The sequence below is a fragment of the Pseudopipra pipra genome, chromosome 5, assembly GCF_036250125.1.
Source record: "Pseudopipra pipra isolate bDixPip1 chromosome 5, bDixPip1.hap1, whole genome shotgun sequence".
In the NCBI taxonomy this organism is placed as follows: domain Eukaryota; kingdom Metazoa; phylum Chordata; class Aves; order Passeriformes; family Pipridae; genus Pseudopipra; species Pseudopipra pipra.
Genome location: NC_087553.1, coordinates 74,465,347 through 74,483,637, shown reverse-complemented (window position 1 = coordinate 74,483,637; position 18,291 = coordinate 74,465,347). Strand labels below are relative to the sequence as shown.

The window sequence follows — 18,291 nt, the reverse complement described above, 5'->3', positions numbered from 1 at the left end:
CAGGAGGAGCAAAAAAAACCAACCAACCAAAAAACCCCGGGATTTTTCCCGTGGGAGCTGCTCCTTTGTTAGGAGCAGAAGCTTTAAAATTAAAGATTTTAGGCCCGGAATTCAGGCTTGAAAAATGCCCCTGGTTTGTGTTTATCCACTTCTGACCCTCTGCAGGCTGGAGGAATGGCAAAAATTGGATTGAAAAGCTCTCTCCAGAATGGAATATTAATGGATCTCCCCACAGGAATGAGGGGGACGCTGCAAAGGATTCCCTGCCTGGGAATGGGACGGGATGTTTGTGGTTCCTCTCTTCCCTCAGGCTCACACCTTGCCTGAGCTCACACTCCAGCCAGGAACAGGCATTCAGTTCTCTGGGATTCTTGGAGAGCATCCATATAAAGGCCCTGCTCCCCTGGATAGGGATAGGCAGCTCATGCCAGAGTCTGGGAATGCCAACTCAATCCAAGAGGAACATCCACAGCTGGACTGTGGCCTGAAAGTTTCTTTTATGGGTGGCTCCGAGCGTGTCCCGAATAAATCCTGGAGGATATTTGGGACACGCATTCCCTGCCTCCAGGAGAGCCCCAAAGCAGGACATCCATCCCACTCCTCTGGGAGCAGGAGCAGGAATGTGCCTCGCTGAGCTGCGTCCTCCCCGACCCCACACTCACCGCGGTGACGCTCGAGACATCCTCGGGGATTCCCGGCTGCCCCTCTCCCTCATCCAGGCTCTCCTCGGCGCTGGGAACGCCCTCGGGAACGCTCTCCGGACAGCTGGTGGAGGAAGGCTCCTCCTCCTCGCCGGGCAGCTCCCCGGAGGAGGAGGACACCGTGCTGTCCACACCTCCGGCAGCGCCGTTGGCGTAGCTCCGCAACCGCAAGTGCGGCCGGCCCTTCTCCCGGCGGGAGGACCCTTTCCTGGGAGTGCCGGGATCCACGGAGCTGCTGGGAGTCTGGTCGGGGTCGGACCTGGAGTCGGCCGGGCACGTCTTGCGGCCGCGGGGCTCGAGGTCGTCGTCGCTGAGGTCCCAGGAGCCGTTGGAGCTGTTGAGCAGGACGTACTTCTTGGGGTCGCGGTGCTCCACCACCTTCCGCGAGCTGTTGAGCTGCGCCGAGGGCCTCCTGTAGAACAGGGCCACCCACGTGTGCAGGATCAGCTTCATGTCCTCCACGGTCTCGGGCAGGCTGCAGTCCCAGGGCCTGGGAAAAGGGAAAGGGAAAACACACGCTCGGAACGTCTCCGTGGGCTCGGCGCCGAGGGAGCCGGGGATCGCCGGCTACGGATCGGCTGAGGGAGTTTCCGGCTTTTTTTTTAAAAAGGAAATGACAGTAAAAGTAGAGGAACCCAAGGGTTGGTTGGAGGACTTGGGGTGGTGGCTTTGGAGGCCAATTCTGGCTGCAGAGCCACGGGAATCTTGGAATGGTTTGGGTTGGGAGGGACCTCTCAGCGTAATCTTGTCCAATCCCCCTGGACCAGGTTGCTCTGAGCCCAGCCTGGGACACTTCCAGGGATCCAGGGGCAGCCACAGCTTCTCTGGGAAATCCAGTCCAGCCCTTCACCACCCTCCCAGCCAGGAATTCCTTCCCAATATTCCACCTAACCCTGCCCTCTGGCACTGGGAAGCCATTCCCTGTGTCCTGTCCCTCCCTGCCTTGTCCCCAGTCCCTCTCCAGCTCTCCTGGAGCCCCTTTAGGCCCTGCAAGGGGCTCTCAGCTCTCCCTGGAGCCTTCTCTTCTCCAGGGGAACATTCCCAGCTCTCCCAGCCTGGCTCCAGAGCAGAGGGATCCAGCCCTGGGAGCAGATCCACGGCTTCCTCTGGATTTGCTCCAGCAGCTCCACGTCCTCCTGCTGTTCCCCAGGGCTGGATTCCAGGCAGAGGGGCAGAATCCCCCCTCCCCTGGCTGTGGGATCAGCCCAGAACACGGGTGGATTTCTGAGCCTGGTCACATCCAACTTGTCACCTCCCACCCCTCCCCAAATCCCTCCTTTTCTCCAGGGAAAACCCACCCAACCGGGCAGGGGGAGCAAAACCCATTCCCGCACCGAGCAAAAACAAAAAACCAAAGAGCAACTCCAACCCCTTCCCAAAGGCTTTTCCCGACTCCGGGCCGGCTCACCCGTGCAGGGCGCGGATGACGGATCTCTCCAGGATGTTGTTGGTGTAGCGGGTGTCCAGGTTGTGGGCGTAGTGCCCGTCCCACTGCAGCGTCACCTTCAGGGACTTGCCCCGCGCCCTCACCGTGTGGCACTTGGCGAAGTCCTCCTTGTCCCTGCCGGAGCCCGTCCTGCTCCTGGCGCCCTCGGGGACCCAGGGCGGGCGGGACCCGCCGGGCTGGCGCCGGAACGGCAGCACCTTCCCCACCAGCGGGCCCGCCCGGGCTCTCCCGGTGCCGTTCTGGGCGGGGGCCGCTCCGGAGGTGGGCGTTCCTGGGGGACTCGTTCCCGGGGGACTCGTTCCTGGGGGATTGGTGCCTCTCCTGCGTGGCTCCGGCGGGCCCACCATGGCGTAGGAGTGCTCCAGGGCCACGGCGCAGTGCTGCCTCTCCCCGGCCCATCCCGGCCTCACGCCGCTCTGGCTGGGAATTCCGGAGGTTCTCTCCCTGGGAGCGGCGGTGGCGGTGGTGGAGTCGTTGAATCCCGGTTTTCCTGCGTTGGATCCCGGTTTTCCCGCGGCGGGAAGGGCCTGGTTGGGTGGCTCCTTCCCGGCGGAGGCGGCTCGTCTTCCAGGCCGCTGGTGCTTGGGGTCGGGAGCGGGAGCAGCACGTGGGGATCTGAGCTGGGGACGGCCCTGCTGCTCCTGGGGGGAGGCACTGGGAGGGCTCGGGGACACCGGGGTCACCTCAGGGATCACCTCAGTGTCCTCAGTGTCCTGGGGGGAGTCGCCGGAAGGGCTGGAGGACGCGGGGATCACCTCAGTGCTGTAGGACACCGGGATCACCTCGGCGCCCTGGGGGGAGTCGCTGCAAGGGCTCTGGGACACCAGGATCACCTCAGCACCCTGGGAGGAGTAACTGGAAGAGCTGTGGGACACAGGGATCACCCCAGTGCTGTGGGATGCAGGGATCACCTCGGTGCTGTGGGACACAGGGATCACCTCGGTGCTGTGGGACACAGGGATCACCCCAGTGCTGTGGGACGCAGGGATCACCTCGGTGCTGTGGGACACAAGAATCACCCCAGTGCTGTGGGACACAGGGATCACCCCAGTGCTGTGGGATGCAGGGATCACTCCGGTGATCTGGGACACGGGGATCGCTCCGGTGCTGTGGGACACAGTGAATACCTCAGTTCTGTGGGACACGGGGATCACCCCAGTGTTGTGGGACACAGGGATCACCCAAGTGCTGTGGGACACAGGGGTCACCCCAGTTCCGTGGGACATGGGGGTCACCCCAGTTCTGTGGGACACAGGGACCATCCCAGAGCTGTAGGACACCGAGATCCCCTCATCGTCCTGGGAGGAGTCGCTGGAAGGGCTGTAGGGCACAGGGATCACCTCAGCACTGAGGGGCACAGGGACCACCTCGGTGCTGGGGGACACAGGGGTCCCCTCCATGTCCTGGGGGATGTAGAGGGACACGCAGGAGCCCAGGGCCAGGTCAGCCAGCAGGTTCAGCCCGTGCGAGTCGCACTCGTTCCCGAGCTCAGCCGGATAACACTCGTTCCCTTGGCTCTGCTCTCCGTGGGACTGGGGAGAGACTTGGGCTGGGAGGTCGGGGAGCAGCTCCTGCAACTCTGTGTGAGGAAAGAGAAGTTAAGGGGTGAATAAACATCAAATAAATCATAGAATCACAGAATCAGCTGGGTTGGAAGGGACCTCTGAGATCATCCAGCCCAACCCTTGATCCAACCCCGCCGTGGTTCCCAGCCCATGGCACTGATGCCACATCCAGTCTGTCCTTAAACACCTCCAGGGATGGAGAATCCACCCCTTCCCTGGGCAGCCCATTCCAATGGCTGAGCACCCTCTCTGCAAAGAAATTCTTTCAAATATCCAACCTAAACCTCCCCTGGCACAGCTGAAGACCGAGCCCTCTTGTCTTGCTGATGGCTGCCTGGGAGCAGAGCCCAACCCCCCCCGGCTCCCCCCTCCTGGCAGGGAGTTGCAGAGAGTGAGGAGGTCTCCCCTGAGCCTCCTCCTCTCCAGGCTGAGCCCCCCCAGCTCCCTCAGCCTCTCCTCCCAGCACTTGGGCTCCAGTCCCTTCCCCAGCCTCGCTGCTCTTCTCTGCCCCTGCTCCAGCCCCTCCAGGGCCTTCCTGAGCTCAGGGCCCAGAGCTGGACACAGCACTCCAGGGGTGGCCTCCCCAGCGCCCAGCCCAGGGGCACAAGCCCTGCCCTGCTCCTGCTGCCACACTCTTCCTCAGCCAGCCCAGCAGCCATTGGCCCTCTTGCCCCCCTGGCCACACTCGGGCTCCTCTTCAGCTCCCTGCCCAGCCCAACTCCCAGCTCCCTTCCTGCCTGGCTGCTCTCCAGCCCCTCTGGCCCAGCCTGCAGCTGCAGGGGCTTCTTGTGGCCAAAGTGACATCGTTCCGCCCGAAAAAGGGGATGGAGGCAGGTGCCGAGCCTGGCAGGAAAAAGGGGTCTTTCCAACAAGAATTTCTTTGCAGAGAGGGTGCTCAGCCATTGGAATGGGCTGCCCAGGGAAGGGGGGGATTCTCCATCCCTGGGTGTTTAAGGACAGACTGGATGTGGCATCAGTGCCATGGGCTGGGAACCACGGCGGGGTTGGATCAAGGGTTGGGCTGGATGATCTCGGAGGGCTTTTCCAACCCAGCTGATTCTGGGATTCTGGGATTCTATGAACATGGATTTCTCACACTTAAAACACCTCCATGGGCATGGAGGTCGTGGCTACTGGGAAATGATCCAGAGCTGGGAATCTGGATCCCAGTGACTTCAGGAAAGAAATAAAAGGCCTGGCACCCACGGGGAACAAAAATCTCCCTTGGTCACTTAAACACAACCCGAGATGTTTTAGGTTTCCTTCATCACTCTGATTTTGCTTAAAGTTTTTCTTGTGGTTGGAGCATTTTCAACAAATAGACTCCATTCACGAGATAAACTCCGTGTGATTCATCCAATCATTCAGTTATTAAAAATAAAACACCTCTAAAACAGAAGAAAATGTGTAATATTTGTTCGTAACACAGCCCTGAGCACACACACAGAGAAACCTGGGGGTTCCCAAAGGCAGCCAGAGCACAGAAATGGGAGTTCATTTAGTTTTTGGTGCCAAAAATGCCCCCTCACTGCAGCTCCAGGCCCGAGGTCAAAAAAACAGTGTGGGGCCGTTAAAGGAGGGATTAAAAACCAGCACAAAAATCTCCCTTCCAGTAAAACCTCACTAAACCAGAGCTGTCCTAAAAGTCCCACGGCTCACCTGGAATTTCCTGGGAATGGAGCATTTTCTTCCCGCTGAACGCTCTGATGTGGCATTTTTGGCACATCCTGGGATTCAGCAGGACCCACCCAACACATTCCTGCTGGAAGGATCCCAGATCCGCTCCGGGAACCCCATGAGGGCAGGGCTGGATCATGGAACCATGGAATGCTTTGGGTTGGAAGGGACCTTAAAGACCATCTAATTCCAACCCCCTGCCATGGGACACACTCCACAATCCCACCTTACTCCAAGCCCAGTCCAACCCGGCCTCGGAGACTTCCAGGGATCCAGGGGCAACCACGGCTCCTCTGGGCGCCCTGCGCCAGTGCCACCAGGGAATTCCTTCCCAATATCCCAATATTTAGCCTCTTCCAGTTAAAATCCTTATCCCCTTGTCCTCTCACTGCCATTACTGGGCAAATCAGCCTTTTGAGGGAACGATTTCCCAAGGGAAACCACGGAACTCTCACCGCTTCCCGCTCGGCCGCCGTCACCTCGAGCTTGGGATGGGTCGCGCTCCGGACTTTCCTGCTCCTTGTTTTTCACTGGAGTCGGGGCTCTCTCGGCACGAGGCACCTCCATGCGGATGGGAACGGGGTCGGGAACAGGACTGGGGGTGTCTGGGCTCTCCGCAGCCTTCGCTCTCTTTGCTGCTGGATCGGGAGCGTCGGGAGAATCGGGAATGCCGGGAGCGTCGTTTCCCTTCTCCGCGGGCTTCTCCGGGGATTTGCGGATGATTTTGGCGGACAGGACCTCGGCACCTGGGAATAGAGGGAGGGAGGACATGCCTTGAGGGTTGGAACGTGTTAAAAAGGCAGATTATAAAGGAATCAGGGATAAAGTTCAGCCTGGGAAGGGGGGGAGGTGTTTGTAAGATTTGTTTGGCTTCTCGTTATCCTGCTCGGATTTAATAACGGGAATAAATCCAGGGCTCGTGTCCCTGGCACCTGGAAGCAAAGGAAGGGAACAACACCCACTCTCAGGCATTTCACTGACATTCCCTGGATTCCCTCTTTTTTTCCTTCAGTTCTCCTCCCCAGGAGAACAAAAGACTGAGGAAACATTTCCACAGATTTGTTTGGGTGCTGCCAGGAGCTCTGGGCCCCTTGGGAAGGGGGAGATGTTTGTATGATTTGTTTGACTTCCCCTTATCCTGTTCTGATTAACTAATAAATGGTCAGAAATAAACAATAAATAAATAATCACTTGGTAACACATTCACTGCCATGACCTGATGATGTCCCTGTCACCTGGAAGCAAGGGAAGGGAACAACACCCACTCTCAGGCTTTTCCTTGACATTCCCTGTCCTAGCTCTGAGTTCCTTCTTTTTCCTTCACTTCTCCTTCCCAGGAGAACCAGAGGCTGTGGAAACACCACCACACATTTGTCTGGATGCTGCCAGGAGGTCTCTGCCTGCTCTGGGCACCTTGGGGGATGGCAAAGACTAAAGAGGAATCAGGAATAAAGTTCAGCCTGGGAAGGGGGAAGGTGTTTGTATGATTTGTTTCACTTCCCATTATCCTGCTCTGATTTACTAATAAATGGTCATAAATAAACAATAAATAAATAATCACTTGGTAATAAATAAATGGTCATAAATAAACAATAAATAAATAATTTGGTAATACATTCACTGCCATGACCTGATGATGTCCCTGTCACCTGGAAGTAAAGGAAGGGAACAACACCCACTCTCAGGCATTTCACTGACATTCCCTGGGTTCCCTCTTTTTTTCCTTCAGTTCTCCTTCCCAGGAGAACCAGAGGCTGTGGAAAAACCACCACACATTTGTCTGGATGCTGCCAGGAGCTCTGGGCCTGCTCTGGGCACCTTGGGGGATGGCAAAGACTAAAGAAGAATCAGGAATAAAGTTCAGCCTGGGAAGGGGGAAGGTGTTTGTATGATTTGTTTCACTTCCCATTATCCTGCTCTGATTTACTAACAAATGGTCATAAATAAACAATAAATAAATAATCACTTGGTAACACATTCACTGCCATGACCTGATGATGTCCCTGTCACCTGGAAGAAAAGGAAGGGAACAACACCCACTCTCAGGCATTTCACTGACATTCCCTGGGTTCCCTCTTTTTTTCCTTCAGTTCTCCTTCCCAGGAGAACCAGAGGCTGTGGAAACACCACCAGAGATTTGTTTGGATGCTGCCAGGAGCTCTGGGCCCCTTGGGATGACTCCAAGTGCACTCCAGGTATCCCCCCTGGACGAAGTCAGCCCTTGGGATGACTCCCAGTGACCCCCGACTATCCCACCCGGATGAAGTCAGCCCCGTCTATCCAGCCCTTACCTCTTTTCCTCCCGTGTGGAAGCTGCAGATTGGCCAATTTAAGCAAGGACCCCTTGGAATTCCCTGCGGATCCCGCCCTTTTGGAGGAGGGAGCGGCGCTGGGTTTCCTCTTGGCGCTCCTGCCATCCTCTCCCGCGGGAGCCTCCGCCGAGCCCCTCTTCCTGCTCATGAGGAGCCGGGTGGATTTCCTCCTTCCCTGCTCCCCCCAGGGATCGCTGGGATCTCCCTCGGGCTCTGCCCCGCCCTGGGAATTGGGGGATTCCCTCCTGGGAGCGGCAGGCGGGGCAGGAGCAGCAGCAGCAGCAGCGCCGAGCAGGGACTGCCCGTCCCCCTTCAAGCAGCCGGTGGCCGCCGACAGCTTCAGGGTGTAGCTCTTGGGGTTGAGGAGGTAGTGCCGCAGCTGGCACAGGGACTTCTCCGGGAACCTCTGGAAGGGGCTGGATCCCTCCTCCGCGGGGGGAAGGCTCAGGTGGTCGCCGCCCTCGGGCTCCGGGTCCTGCCCCAGCTTCGCGTACTCCTGGAAGTGCTGCTTGATGCGCGTGCTGGCGCTGACCGAGTCATTCCAGGGGCAGCTCCCGGCTTTCCTCAGGGCGTAGCGGAGCCCCGGCAGGAGGGAGGCCACTTTCCAGGGGATGTCCCTCCTGTCGCCGTATTTCCTGATGGCCCTCGGAGCGCGTTTTTCCGCTGCGAAAAGGGGGGGAAAGTTAAAAAGGGTTGAATTTTACCCCCCACCCCAAATCACCTCCCTGGAGCACGAGAAGCTCCAGAAGCCCCGGCCGGGAGATGTCCCGGTTTTGAGGGATGTTTGGGACTGCTGAGGGTGACAAAGAGCTGCGAGTGGGAGTCAAAAAGAGTGAATTAAGGTGAATTAAACCCAGGTGAAAAGGCTGGTGTTGTATCAGCCAGCCCCGTCCTGCAGGAAATTCCAGGGGGAGATGGCTCAGAGTGGTCCGAGACCCTTCGCTCCACAAATTCCCATTGAATCCAGCATTTCAGAGCTCTAAAATACGTGGAATCTGTGATTTATTTTTTTTTTTCCCTTTTAAACTCGTTTAAATGTAGGGAGCAGCACCATTTACAGCTCGCTGGGGTTGTGTCCCTGCTCACGCCCAACTTCCAGCAGCTCCAGCTCCGGGATGAGGGACACAAACACCCCCCCCCCCCCGGGGGCAGGAATAAAGAACGGGGGATTTCCCAAAGCTCATCCTGCCGAAAACCCGTCGGGAAAACTTCCCAGCCCCTCCATTCCCAAGCCTCCCTGGCCATCCCAATGCCAGATTTTCCCTGCTGGGATCGCAGCCCCTTCCCAACAACAACTCCATGACCTGGCTCCAGGACTCCCCCCCCCCACCCCAAATCTCCCAAGTTTCCTTCCCGGTTCCATCGCGGCGCAGCCCCAGATTCCATCAACACCTCGTTCCCGGGGCTGGAAACGCGGGAAGGAACCCCTGGGATTTATACCTTCAGTCTCCCCGTGCTCCCGTCCCGCTCTTCCTCATGGATCTGTGTCTCCCAGCGCCCCTCCACGTGGCCGCTGACCCCTCCTTCGTACCCTTTGTTATCCCAACGGCTGGAATTTCACAGTCTCAGGGATCCCACCCACCCCCCGCAGCTCGATCTGCATCTCAAACCCCTGCCTCGAGCCAGCCGGGGATCCCAAAAAAAAAAACATTCCCGGCTCCCCGGCGGCTCCAGGGCGGCTGCCCTCGCACGTGTCTCCATGGAATTCGGCTCCCGCCGTCCCAAAATTCCCGGAGAGCCCGCGGGACGTGGTCAGTGGAGCTCCCTTTCCGCACAAACCGGGCTCATCCAGCTTTTCCCTCTGCCGGTGCTTCGCACCCCCGGGCTCGGCCCAGCTTCCCATGGTGATCCCGCTGATTTTTCTGGCAATCCCAGTGCCCTTCCCTGTCGCCTTTTCCCTCCCAGGTGGGTGATTTTTCCCGATCCTTGTTTTTGGCAGGCCCGGGGATCCCTGGGAGCTGCTTTCCCGGCCGCCTGGCTCCACCTCCGGCTTGGGAATGCCTTCCCAACATTCCTCCTGACACCCGGTCGGGACAGGGAGGGAAGAGATTCCCAGCAGAGAGGCTGCTTGGTTGGAAATGGGAAACCTTGTTATCCTGGGGAAAAGGGCTTTTAATCCCTGGGAATGGGAAACATTATTGCCCAAGAGAAAAGGGTTTTTAATCCCAGGGAATGGGAAACATAAATAGCCAAGGAAAATAGGGTTTTAATCCTAAGGAATGGAAAACCTTATTACCCAAGGAAAAGAGGTTTTAATCCCAGGGAAGGGGAATAATTTTTGCCCAAGGAAAAAGGGTTTTAATCCCAGGGAATAGGAAGTATTATTACCCAAGGAAAAAGGGGTTTAAATCCCAGGGAAGGGGAATGATTTTTGCCCAAGGAAAAAGAGTTTTAATCCCAGGGAATGGGAAGCATTATTACCCAAGGAAAAAGGGGTTTTAATTCCAAGGAATGGGAAGCATTATTGCCCAAGGAAAAAGGTGTTTTTAATCCCAGGGAATGGGAAGCATTATTGCCCAAGGAAAAAGGGTTTTAATCCCAGGGAATAGGAAGCATTATTGCTCAAGGAAAATGGGGTTTAAATCCCAGGGAATGGGAATCATTTTTGCCCAAGGAAAAAGGGTTTTAATCTCAGGGAATAGGAACCATTATTACCCAAGGAAAAAGGGGTTTTAATCCCAGGGAATGGAATGATTTTTGCCCAAGGAAAAAGGGTTTTAATCCCAGGGAATGGGAATCATTTTTGCCCAAGGAAAAAGGGTTTTTAAGCCCAGGGAATGGGAAACATTGGGGTTTCCCAAAAGGGAAAAAAATGAGGTTCTCCCAAAAAATGCGGTTTTAATCCTAAGGAATGGGAAACCTTATTACCCAAGGACAGAGGGTTTTTAATCCCAGGGAATGGGAAACATTATTACCCAAGGAAAAAGGGGTTTAAATCCCAGGGAAGGGGAATGATTTCTGCCCAAGGAAAAAGAGTTTTAATCCCAGGGAATGGGAAGCATTATTACCCAAGGAAAAAGGGGTTTTAATTCCAAGGAATGGGAAGCATTATTGCCCAAGGAAAAAGGTGTTTTTAATCCCAGGGAATGGGAAGCATTATTGCCCAAGGAAAAAGGGGTTTAATCCCAGGGAATGGGAAGCATTATTGCCCAAGGAAAAAGGGGTTTTCAATCCCAGGGAAAAGAGGTCTTGGAGCCAGGGGATGGCCAGGACTGGCTCCCAGGACAACACAGGCAGGAATCCTGCTGGCACCAGAGGGAAAACATCTGGAAACCATCCAGGTCCAGACCAAGACATGTAATATGTGGGAAATACGTGGAAAATCCGTGTTCATTCCACGTTCTCCTTTTTCCCCAGCTCTTTGCTTTGCTGCCCTCAGGCTCCACATCCTCTTCAGCAGCTCCAAACCTTCCCTTGTGCTTCCTGAGGTGTTCCTTGTGCCCTCCCCTCTCTCCATCCCCTTCCCTCCCACAAGGGAAATCCCTCCTTGGCCTGTTCTCCTCACACTCAGCCTTTTCCAGGGAGAAATCCCTCTGCTCCAGAGGCTGTTGGGCAGAGAATCTCAATCTCTGGGTGCTCAGGGCACTGAATTTGGGGCATCAAAGACACCCTGAGATGCCAAAGTACCACCTTGGCTTCACCCAACTTCCACACTCACCTTGTATCCCAATCCTGAAGGAAGAACTTTGTCCCTGGAAGTTATAAAAACTCTGCTCCCTTTCAGTTTGAAGCCACTTCCCCTTGTCCTGTCACCAAAAAAATCCCTTTCCATCTTTTTTTCAGGCTCCCTGTGTTTGTTCTGCATGAAAATCCCCACATTTTGGGGCCCTCCCCTGTCTCCATCCCTTCTCTCCCACACAATAAATCCCTCCTTGGCCTGTTCTCCTCACACTCAGCCTTTTCCAGGGAGAAATCCCTCTGCTCCAGAGGCTGTTGGGCAGCAGGGTCTCAATCTCTGGGTGCTCAGGGCACTGAATTTGGGCATCAAGGACACCCTGAGATGCCAAATTACCACCTTGGCTTCACCCAACTTCCAAACCCACCTTGTATCCCAATCCTGAAGGAAGAACTTTGTCCCTGGAAGTTATAAAAAGCTGCTCTTTGTTTGAAGCCACTTCCCCTTGTCCTGTCACCACAAAAATCCCTTTCCATCCTTTTTTCAGGCTCCCTGTGTTTATTCTCCAGGAAAAGCAGCACATTTTGGGGCCCTCTCCTCTCTCCATCCCCTTCTCTCCCACACAATAAATCCCTCCTTGGCCTGTTCTCCTCACACTCAGCCTTTTCCAGGGAGAAATCCCTCTGCTCCAGAGGCTGTTGGGCAGAGAATCTCAATCTCTGGGTGCTCAGGGCACTGAATTTGGGGCATCAAGGACACCCTGAGATGCCAAAGTACCACCTTGGCTTCACCCAACTTCCAAACCCACCTTGTATCCCAATCCTGAAGGAAGAACTTTGTCCCTGGACGTTATAAAAACTCTGCTCCCTTTCAGTTTGAAGCCACTTCCCCTTGTCCTGTCACCCCAAAAATCCTTTCCATCCTTTTTTTCAGGCTCCCTGTGTTTATTCTCCAGGAAAATCAGCCCATTTTGGGGCCCTCCCCTGTCTCCTCCCTGTTTTTCAGGCAGAATTCCCCCTTTTCCCCTCCTCTCCTCGCCCTCCCCACGCAGTGACCTTGCAGGGAGCCCTTTTTTTCTTCTTTCCCCCTTGTTATCTCCAGGGAAAAAACAATTCCCTGCTTTCCCACTGGGAGCTCTGCCCAGCCAAGGGCCTCCCCTGAGCCCAGCTGAGGGATTTAAGCCAGGCTTTGCAGGACCAGGCTCCCCTCAGCCACCTCAGGGAGCGGGGGCTGCTGAAAACTGGCTGAAAATTAATTATTTATCCACGTTTCTCACCATTTATTATCATCACTTACCACTATTTATTACCATTTCTCACCATTCATCAATATTTCTCACCATTTATCACCATTTCTCACTATTTCTCACTATTTCCCAAATTTATTATCATTTCTCACCATAACTATTTCTCACCATTTCTCACAATTTTTCACCATTTCTCACCATTTTTCACCATTTCTCACCATTTACCCCCATTTATCAATATTTAACCTCATTTATCACAATTTATCAATATTTATCACCATTTATCACCACTTATCAATATTTATCACCATTTATCAATATTTATCAATATTTATCCCCATTTATCAATATTTATCTCCATTTCTCACTATTTATCCCCATTTATCACTATTAATCCCCATTTCTCACTATTTATCCCCATTTATCACTATTAATCCCCATTTATCACTATTAATCCCCATTTCTCACTATTTATCCCCATTTATCAATATTTATCCCCATTTATCAGTATTTATCACCATTTATCACTAACACTATTTATCACCATAACTATTTATCCCCATTTCTCAATATTTATCCCCATTTCTCAATATTTATCCCCATTTATCACTATTTATCCCCATTTCTCACTATTTATCCCCATTTCTCAATATTTATCCCCATTATCAATATTTATCCCCATTATCAATATTAATCCCCATTTATCAATATTTATCCCAATTTATCAATATTTATCCCCATTATCAATATTTATCCCCATTATCAATATTTATCCCCATTTATCCACATTTATCACCATTAATCCCCATTTATCACCATTTATCAGTATTTATCACCATTTATCACTATCACTATTTATCACCATAACTATTTATCCCCATTTCTCACTATTTATCCCCATTTCTCACTATTTATCCCCATTTCTCACTATTTATCCCCATTTCTCACTATTTATCCCCATTTCTCAATATTTATCCCCATTCTCAATATTTATCACTATTTATCAATATTTATCCCCATTTCTCACTATTTATCCCCATTTCTCAATATTTATCCCATTTCTCACTATTTATCCCCATTTCTCAATATTTATCCCCATTTCTCAATATTTATCCCCATTTCTCACTATTTATCCCCATTTCTCAATATTTATCCCCATTCTCAATATTTATCCCCATTTCTCAATATTTATCCCATTTATCAAATTTATCCCCATTTCTCAATATTTATCCCCATTTATCAGTATTTATTCCCATTTACCAATATTTATCTCCATTTATGCCATTTATTAGTATTTATCCCCATTTATCCATTTATCAATATTTATCACCACTTATTTCTCACCATTTCTCACCAATTATCACTATATCACCATTTATCACTCTTTATCCCCACATATCCCCACTTATATCCATTTATCAGTATTTATCCCCATTTATCAGTATTTATCACAATTTATCCCCATTACATTTTCAGTATTTATCTCCATTTCTCACCAATTCTCACCATTTATCTCCATTTATCCGCATTTATCAATATTTACCAGCATTTCTCCCCATTTCTCAATATTCATCACCATTTATCACTATTTAATTACCATTTCTTAATATTTATCACTATTTATCCCCATTTATCAATATTTATCACCACTTCTCACCATTTATCAATATTTATTCCCATTTATCCCCATAACTATTTCTCACCGTTTCTCACCATTTTTCTCCATTACTCAGTATTTACCACTATCCCCATTTATCAATATTTATCCCTATTTATCAATATTTATCCCCATTTCTCAATATTTATCCCCATTTCTCAATATTTATCCCCATTTATCCCCATTTCTCAATATTTATCACTATTTATCAATATTTATCCCCATTTATCACTATTTATCCCCATTTCTCAATATTTATCCCCATTTCTCAATATTTATCACTATTTATCACTATTTATCCCATTTCTCAATATTTATCCCCATTTCTCACCATTTCTCAATATTTCTCACTATTTATCAATATTTATCCCCATTTATCAATATTTATCACTCTTTATCACCATTTCTCACTATTTATCAATATTTATCCCCATTTATCAATATTTATCACTGTTTATCACCATTTCTCACTATTTATCAATATTTATCATCATTTATCTTTATTTTTCAATATTTCTCACCATTTCTCACCATTTCTCCCCATTTATCCCAAATTATCACTATCACTATTTATCTCCATTTATCCCCATTTCTCAATATTCTCCCTATTTATCCCTATTTATCACCATTTCTCACCATTTATCACTATTTATCCCCATTTCTCAATATTTATCCCCATTTATCACTATTTATCACTATTTATCACTATTTATCGCCAATTATCACTATTTATCAATATTTATCAGTATTTATCAGTATTTATCACTATCACTATTTATCCCCATTTATCCATATTTATCACCATTTACCACCATTTATCACTATCACTATTTATCACTGTTTATCACTGTTTATCAATCTTTATCAATATTTATCCCCATTTATCCCTATTTATCACTATTTATCACCATTTATCACTATTTATCCCAGTTATCCCCATTTCTCAATATTTATCCCCATTTATTACTATTTATCAATATTTATCACCATTAATCCCCATTTACCACTATCACTATTTATCTCCATTTATCACTATTTATCACTATTTATCTCCATTTCTCCCCATTTCTCCCCATTTCTCAATATTTATCTCCATTTCTCCCCATTTCTCCCCATTTCTCAATATTTATCTCCATTTCTCCCCATTTCTCCCCATTTCTCAATATTTATCTCCATTTATCCCCATTTATCTCCATTTCTCCCCATTTATCACTATTTAATTACCATTTCTCAATATTTATCTCCATTTAATTCCCATTTCCCAATATTTATCTCTATTTAATTCCCATTTCCCAATATTTATCTCTATTTAATTCCCATTTCCCAATATTTATATTCCCATTTCCCAATATTTATCTCTATTTAATTCCCATTTCCCAATATTTATCTCTACTTAATTCCCATTTCCCAATATTTATCTCTACTTAATTCCCATTTCCCAATATTTATCTCCATTTAATTCCCATTTCCCAATATTTATCTCTATTAAATTCCCATTTCCCAATATTTATCTCTATTTAATTCCCATTTCCCAGTATTTATCTCTATTTAATTCCCAATATTTATCTCTACTTAATTCCCATTTCCCAATATTTATCTCTATTTAATTCCCATTTCCCAATATTTATCTCTATTTAATTCCCATTTCCCAATATTTATCTCTATTTAATTCCCATTTCCCAATATTTATCTCCATTTAATTCCCATTTCCCAATATTTATCTCTATTTAATTCCCAATATTTATCTCTACTTAATTCCCATTTCCCAATATTTATCTCCATTTAATTCCCATTTCCCAATATTTATCTCCATTTAATTCCCATTTCCCAATATTTATCACTATTTAATTCCCATTCCATCCATATTTATCTCTATTTAATTCCCATTTCCCCGCATTTATCTCTATTAATTCCCATTTCCCAATATTTATCTCCATTTAATTCCCATTTCCCAATATTTATCTCTATTAATTCCCATTTCCCAATATTTATCTCTATTTAATTCCCATTTCCCAATATTTATCTCTATTTAATTCCCATTTCCCAATATTTATCTCTATTTAATTCCCATTTCCCAATATTTATCTCTACTTAATTCCCATTTCCCAATATTTATCTCTACTTAATTCCCATTTCCCAATATTTATCTCCATTTAATTCCCATTTCCCAATATTTATCTCTATTTAATTCCCATTTCTCCCCATTTATCACTATTAATTCCCATTTCCCAATATTTATCTCCATTTAATTCCCATTTCCCAATATTTATCTCTATTTAATTCCCATTTCCCAATATTTATCTCTATTTAATTCCCATTTCCCAATATTTATCTCTACTTAATTCCATTTCCCAATATTTATCTCTATTTAATTCCCATTTCCCAATATTTATCACTATTTAATTCCCATTTATCCCCATTTATCCCCATCCCCAAGGGGAGCAGCTTGAGCCCAGCCTAAAGCCCAGCCTAAAGCCCAGCCTAAAGCTCAGCCTAACGGGTGAGCTGAGCCTTGTCCTGCTGTGCCAAGGCCACAGGGGAATTCCTGAGCAGGAAAATTCCCAAAAAGGACCTTTCTGGGGAGGATCTGACCCCAAAAGAGGGAAGGGCAGGTCCTACCTCGGGGGCCGAGCGAGCGCGGCGAGGAGAACAGGAACAGGGCCAGCAGGGCCAGCGGCTGCCGGGAACACGGGCCTGGGGAGAGAACTGCACTGAGAGGGGGAAGGGGAGAGACAGGAGAGCAGGGGAGAAAAGGGGAGAGCAGGGGGAGCACGGGAGAGCAGGGGGGAACAGGGGGAACAGGGGAGAACAGGGGAGGAAAGGGGAGGAAAGGGGAGGAAAGGGGAGGAAAGGGGAGGAAAGGGGAGATGGGAGAAAAGGGGAGAAAAGGGGAGAACAGGGAGGAAAGGGGAGAAAAGGGGAGAAAAGGGGAGAAAAGGGGAGAAAAGGGGAGAAAAGGGGAGAAAAGGGGAGAACGTGGGAGAAAATGGGAGAATATGGGAGAAGATGGGAGAAAATGGGAGAATATGGGAGAAGATGGGAGAAAATGGGAGAAAATGGGAGAAAATGGGAAAACACGGGAGAAAACAGGAGAAGATGGGAGAAAATGGGAGAAGATGGGAGAAAAGGGGAGAAAAGGGGAGAAAATTGGAGAACACGGGAGAACATGGGAGAAAATGGGAGAACACGGGAGAACATGGGAGAACATGGGAGAACATGGGAGAACATGGGAGAAAAGGGGAGAAAACACGAGAGAAAATGAAGAAAATGGGAAAACACAGGAGAAGATGGGAGAAGATGGGAGAACATGGGAGAAAATGGGAGAACATGGGAGAAAATGGGAGAAGATGGGAGAAAAGGGGAGAAAAGGGGAGAACACGGGAGAAGATGGGAGAAAAGGGGAGAAAATGGGAGAAAATGGGAGATGGAAGAAGATGGGAGAAAAGGGGAGAAAATGGAGAACACGGGAGAAGATGGGAGAAAATGGGAGAAAAGGGGAGAAAAGGGGAGAAAGGGGAGAAGATGGGAGAAAACAGGAGAAAATGGGAGAAGATGGGAGAAGATGGGAGAAAATGGGAGAACACGGGAGAAAAGGGAAAAAAGGGGAGAAAAGAGGAGAAAATGGGAGAAGACTGGAGAACACCGGAGAAAATGGGAGAAAATGGGAAAACATGGGAGAAAAGGGAGAACATGGGAGAAAAGGGGAGAAAAGGGGAGAAAGGGGAGAAAAGGGGAGAAGATGGGAGAAGATGGGAGAAGATGGGAGAAGATGGGAGAAGATGGGAAAAAACGGGAGAAAATGGGAGAAAAGGGGAGAACATGGGAGAAAATGGGAGAACATGGAGAAAATGAGGGAAAATCAGAGAAAATGGGAGAAAATGAGAGAAAATGAGAGAAAATGAGAGAAAATGGGAGAAAACTGGAGAAAGGGAGAAGATGGAGAAAAGGGAGAACATGGGAGAAAACGGGAGAAAATGGCGGATACAGGAGTTTAATCCCAGATTTTCCCTCCCTCTTACCATCCGAGGGCGTGAGGAGGATGAGGACTCCCTGATCCTGCAAATATTTGA

General features: G+C 49.4%; 1 protein-coding gene and 1 long non-coding RNA gene across 2 annotated transcripts in view; both read right to left on the bottom strand.

Moving 5' to 3' along the window:
• Positions 1-18,285, bottom strand: part of TASOR2 (transcription activation suppressor family member 2) — a 32,134-nt gene extending 13,849 nt beyond the window's left edge. Inside the window, exons 1-6 of the mRNA XM_064656616.1 lie at positions 18,241-18,285; positions 16,841-16,915; positions 7,682-8,365; positions 5,846-6,136; positions 2,110-3,727; positions 663-1,191 (exon numbers count right to left, since the gene is read on the bottom strand). Coding sequence (XP_064512686.1) covers positions 663-1,191; positions 2,110-3,727; positions 5,846-6,136; positions 7,682-7,850 — 2,607 coding nt within the window. The 5' untranslated portion in view covers positions 7,851-8,365; positions 16,841-16,915; positions 18,241-18,285. The remainder of the gene's footprint in view (positions 1-662; positions 1,192-2,109; positions 3,728-5,845; positions 6,137-7,681; positions 8,366-16,840; positions 16,916-18,240) is intronic.
• LOC135415090 (uncharacterized) lies at positions 9,916-12,676 on the bottom strand. Its single transcript, XR_010430969.1, has 2 exons — positions 11,818-12,676; positions 9,916-11,436 (listed from the first exon to the last, which is right to left on the bottom strand). It is a non-coding gene; the product is annotated as an uncharacterized LOC135415090 (long non-coding RNA).
• Positions 18,286-18,291: the final 6 nt, after the last annotated feature.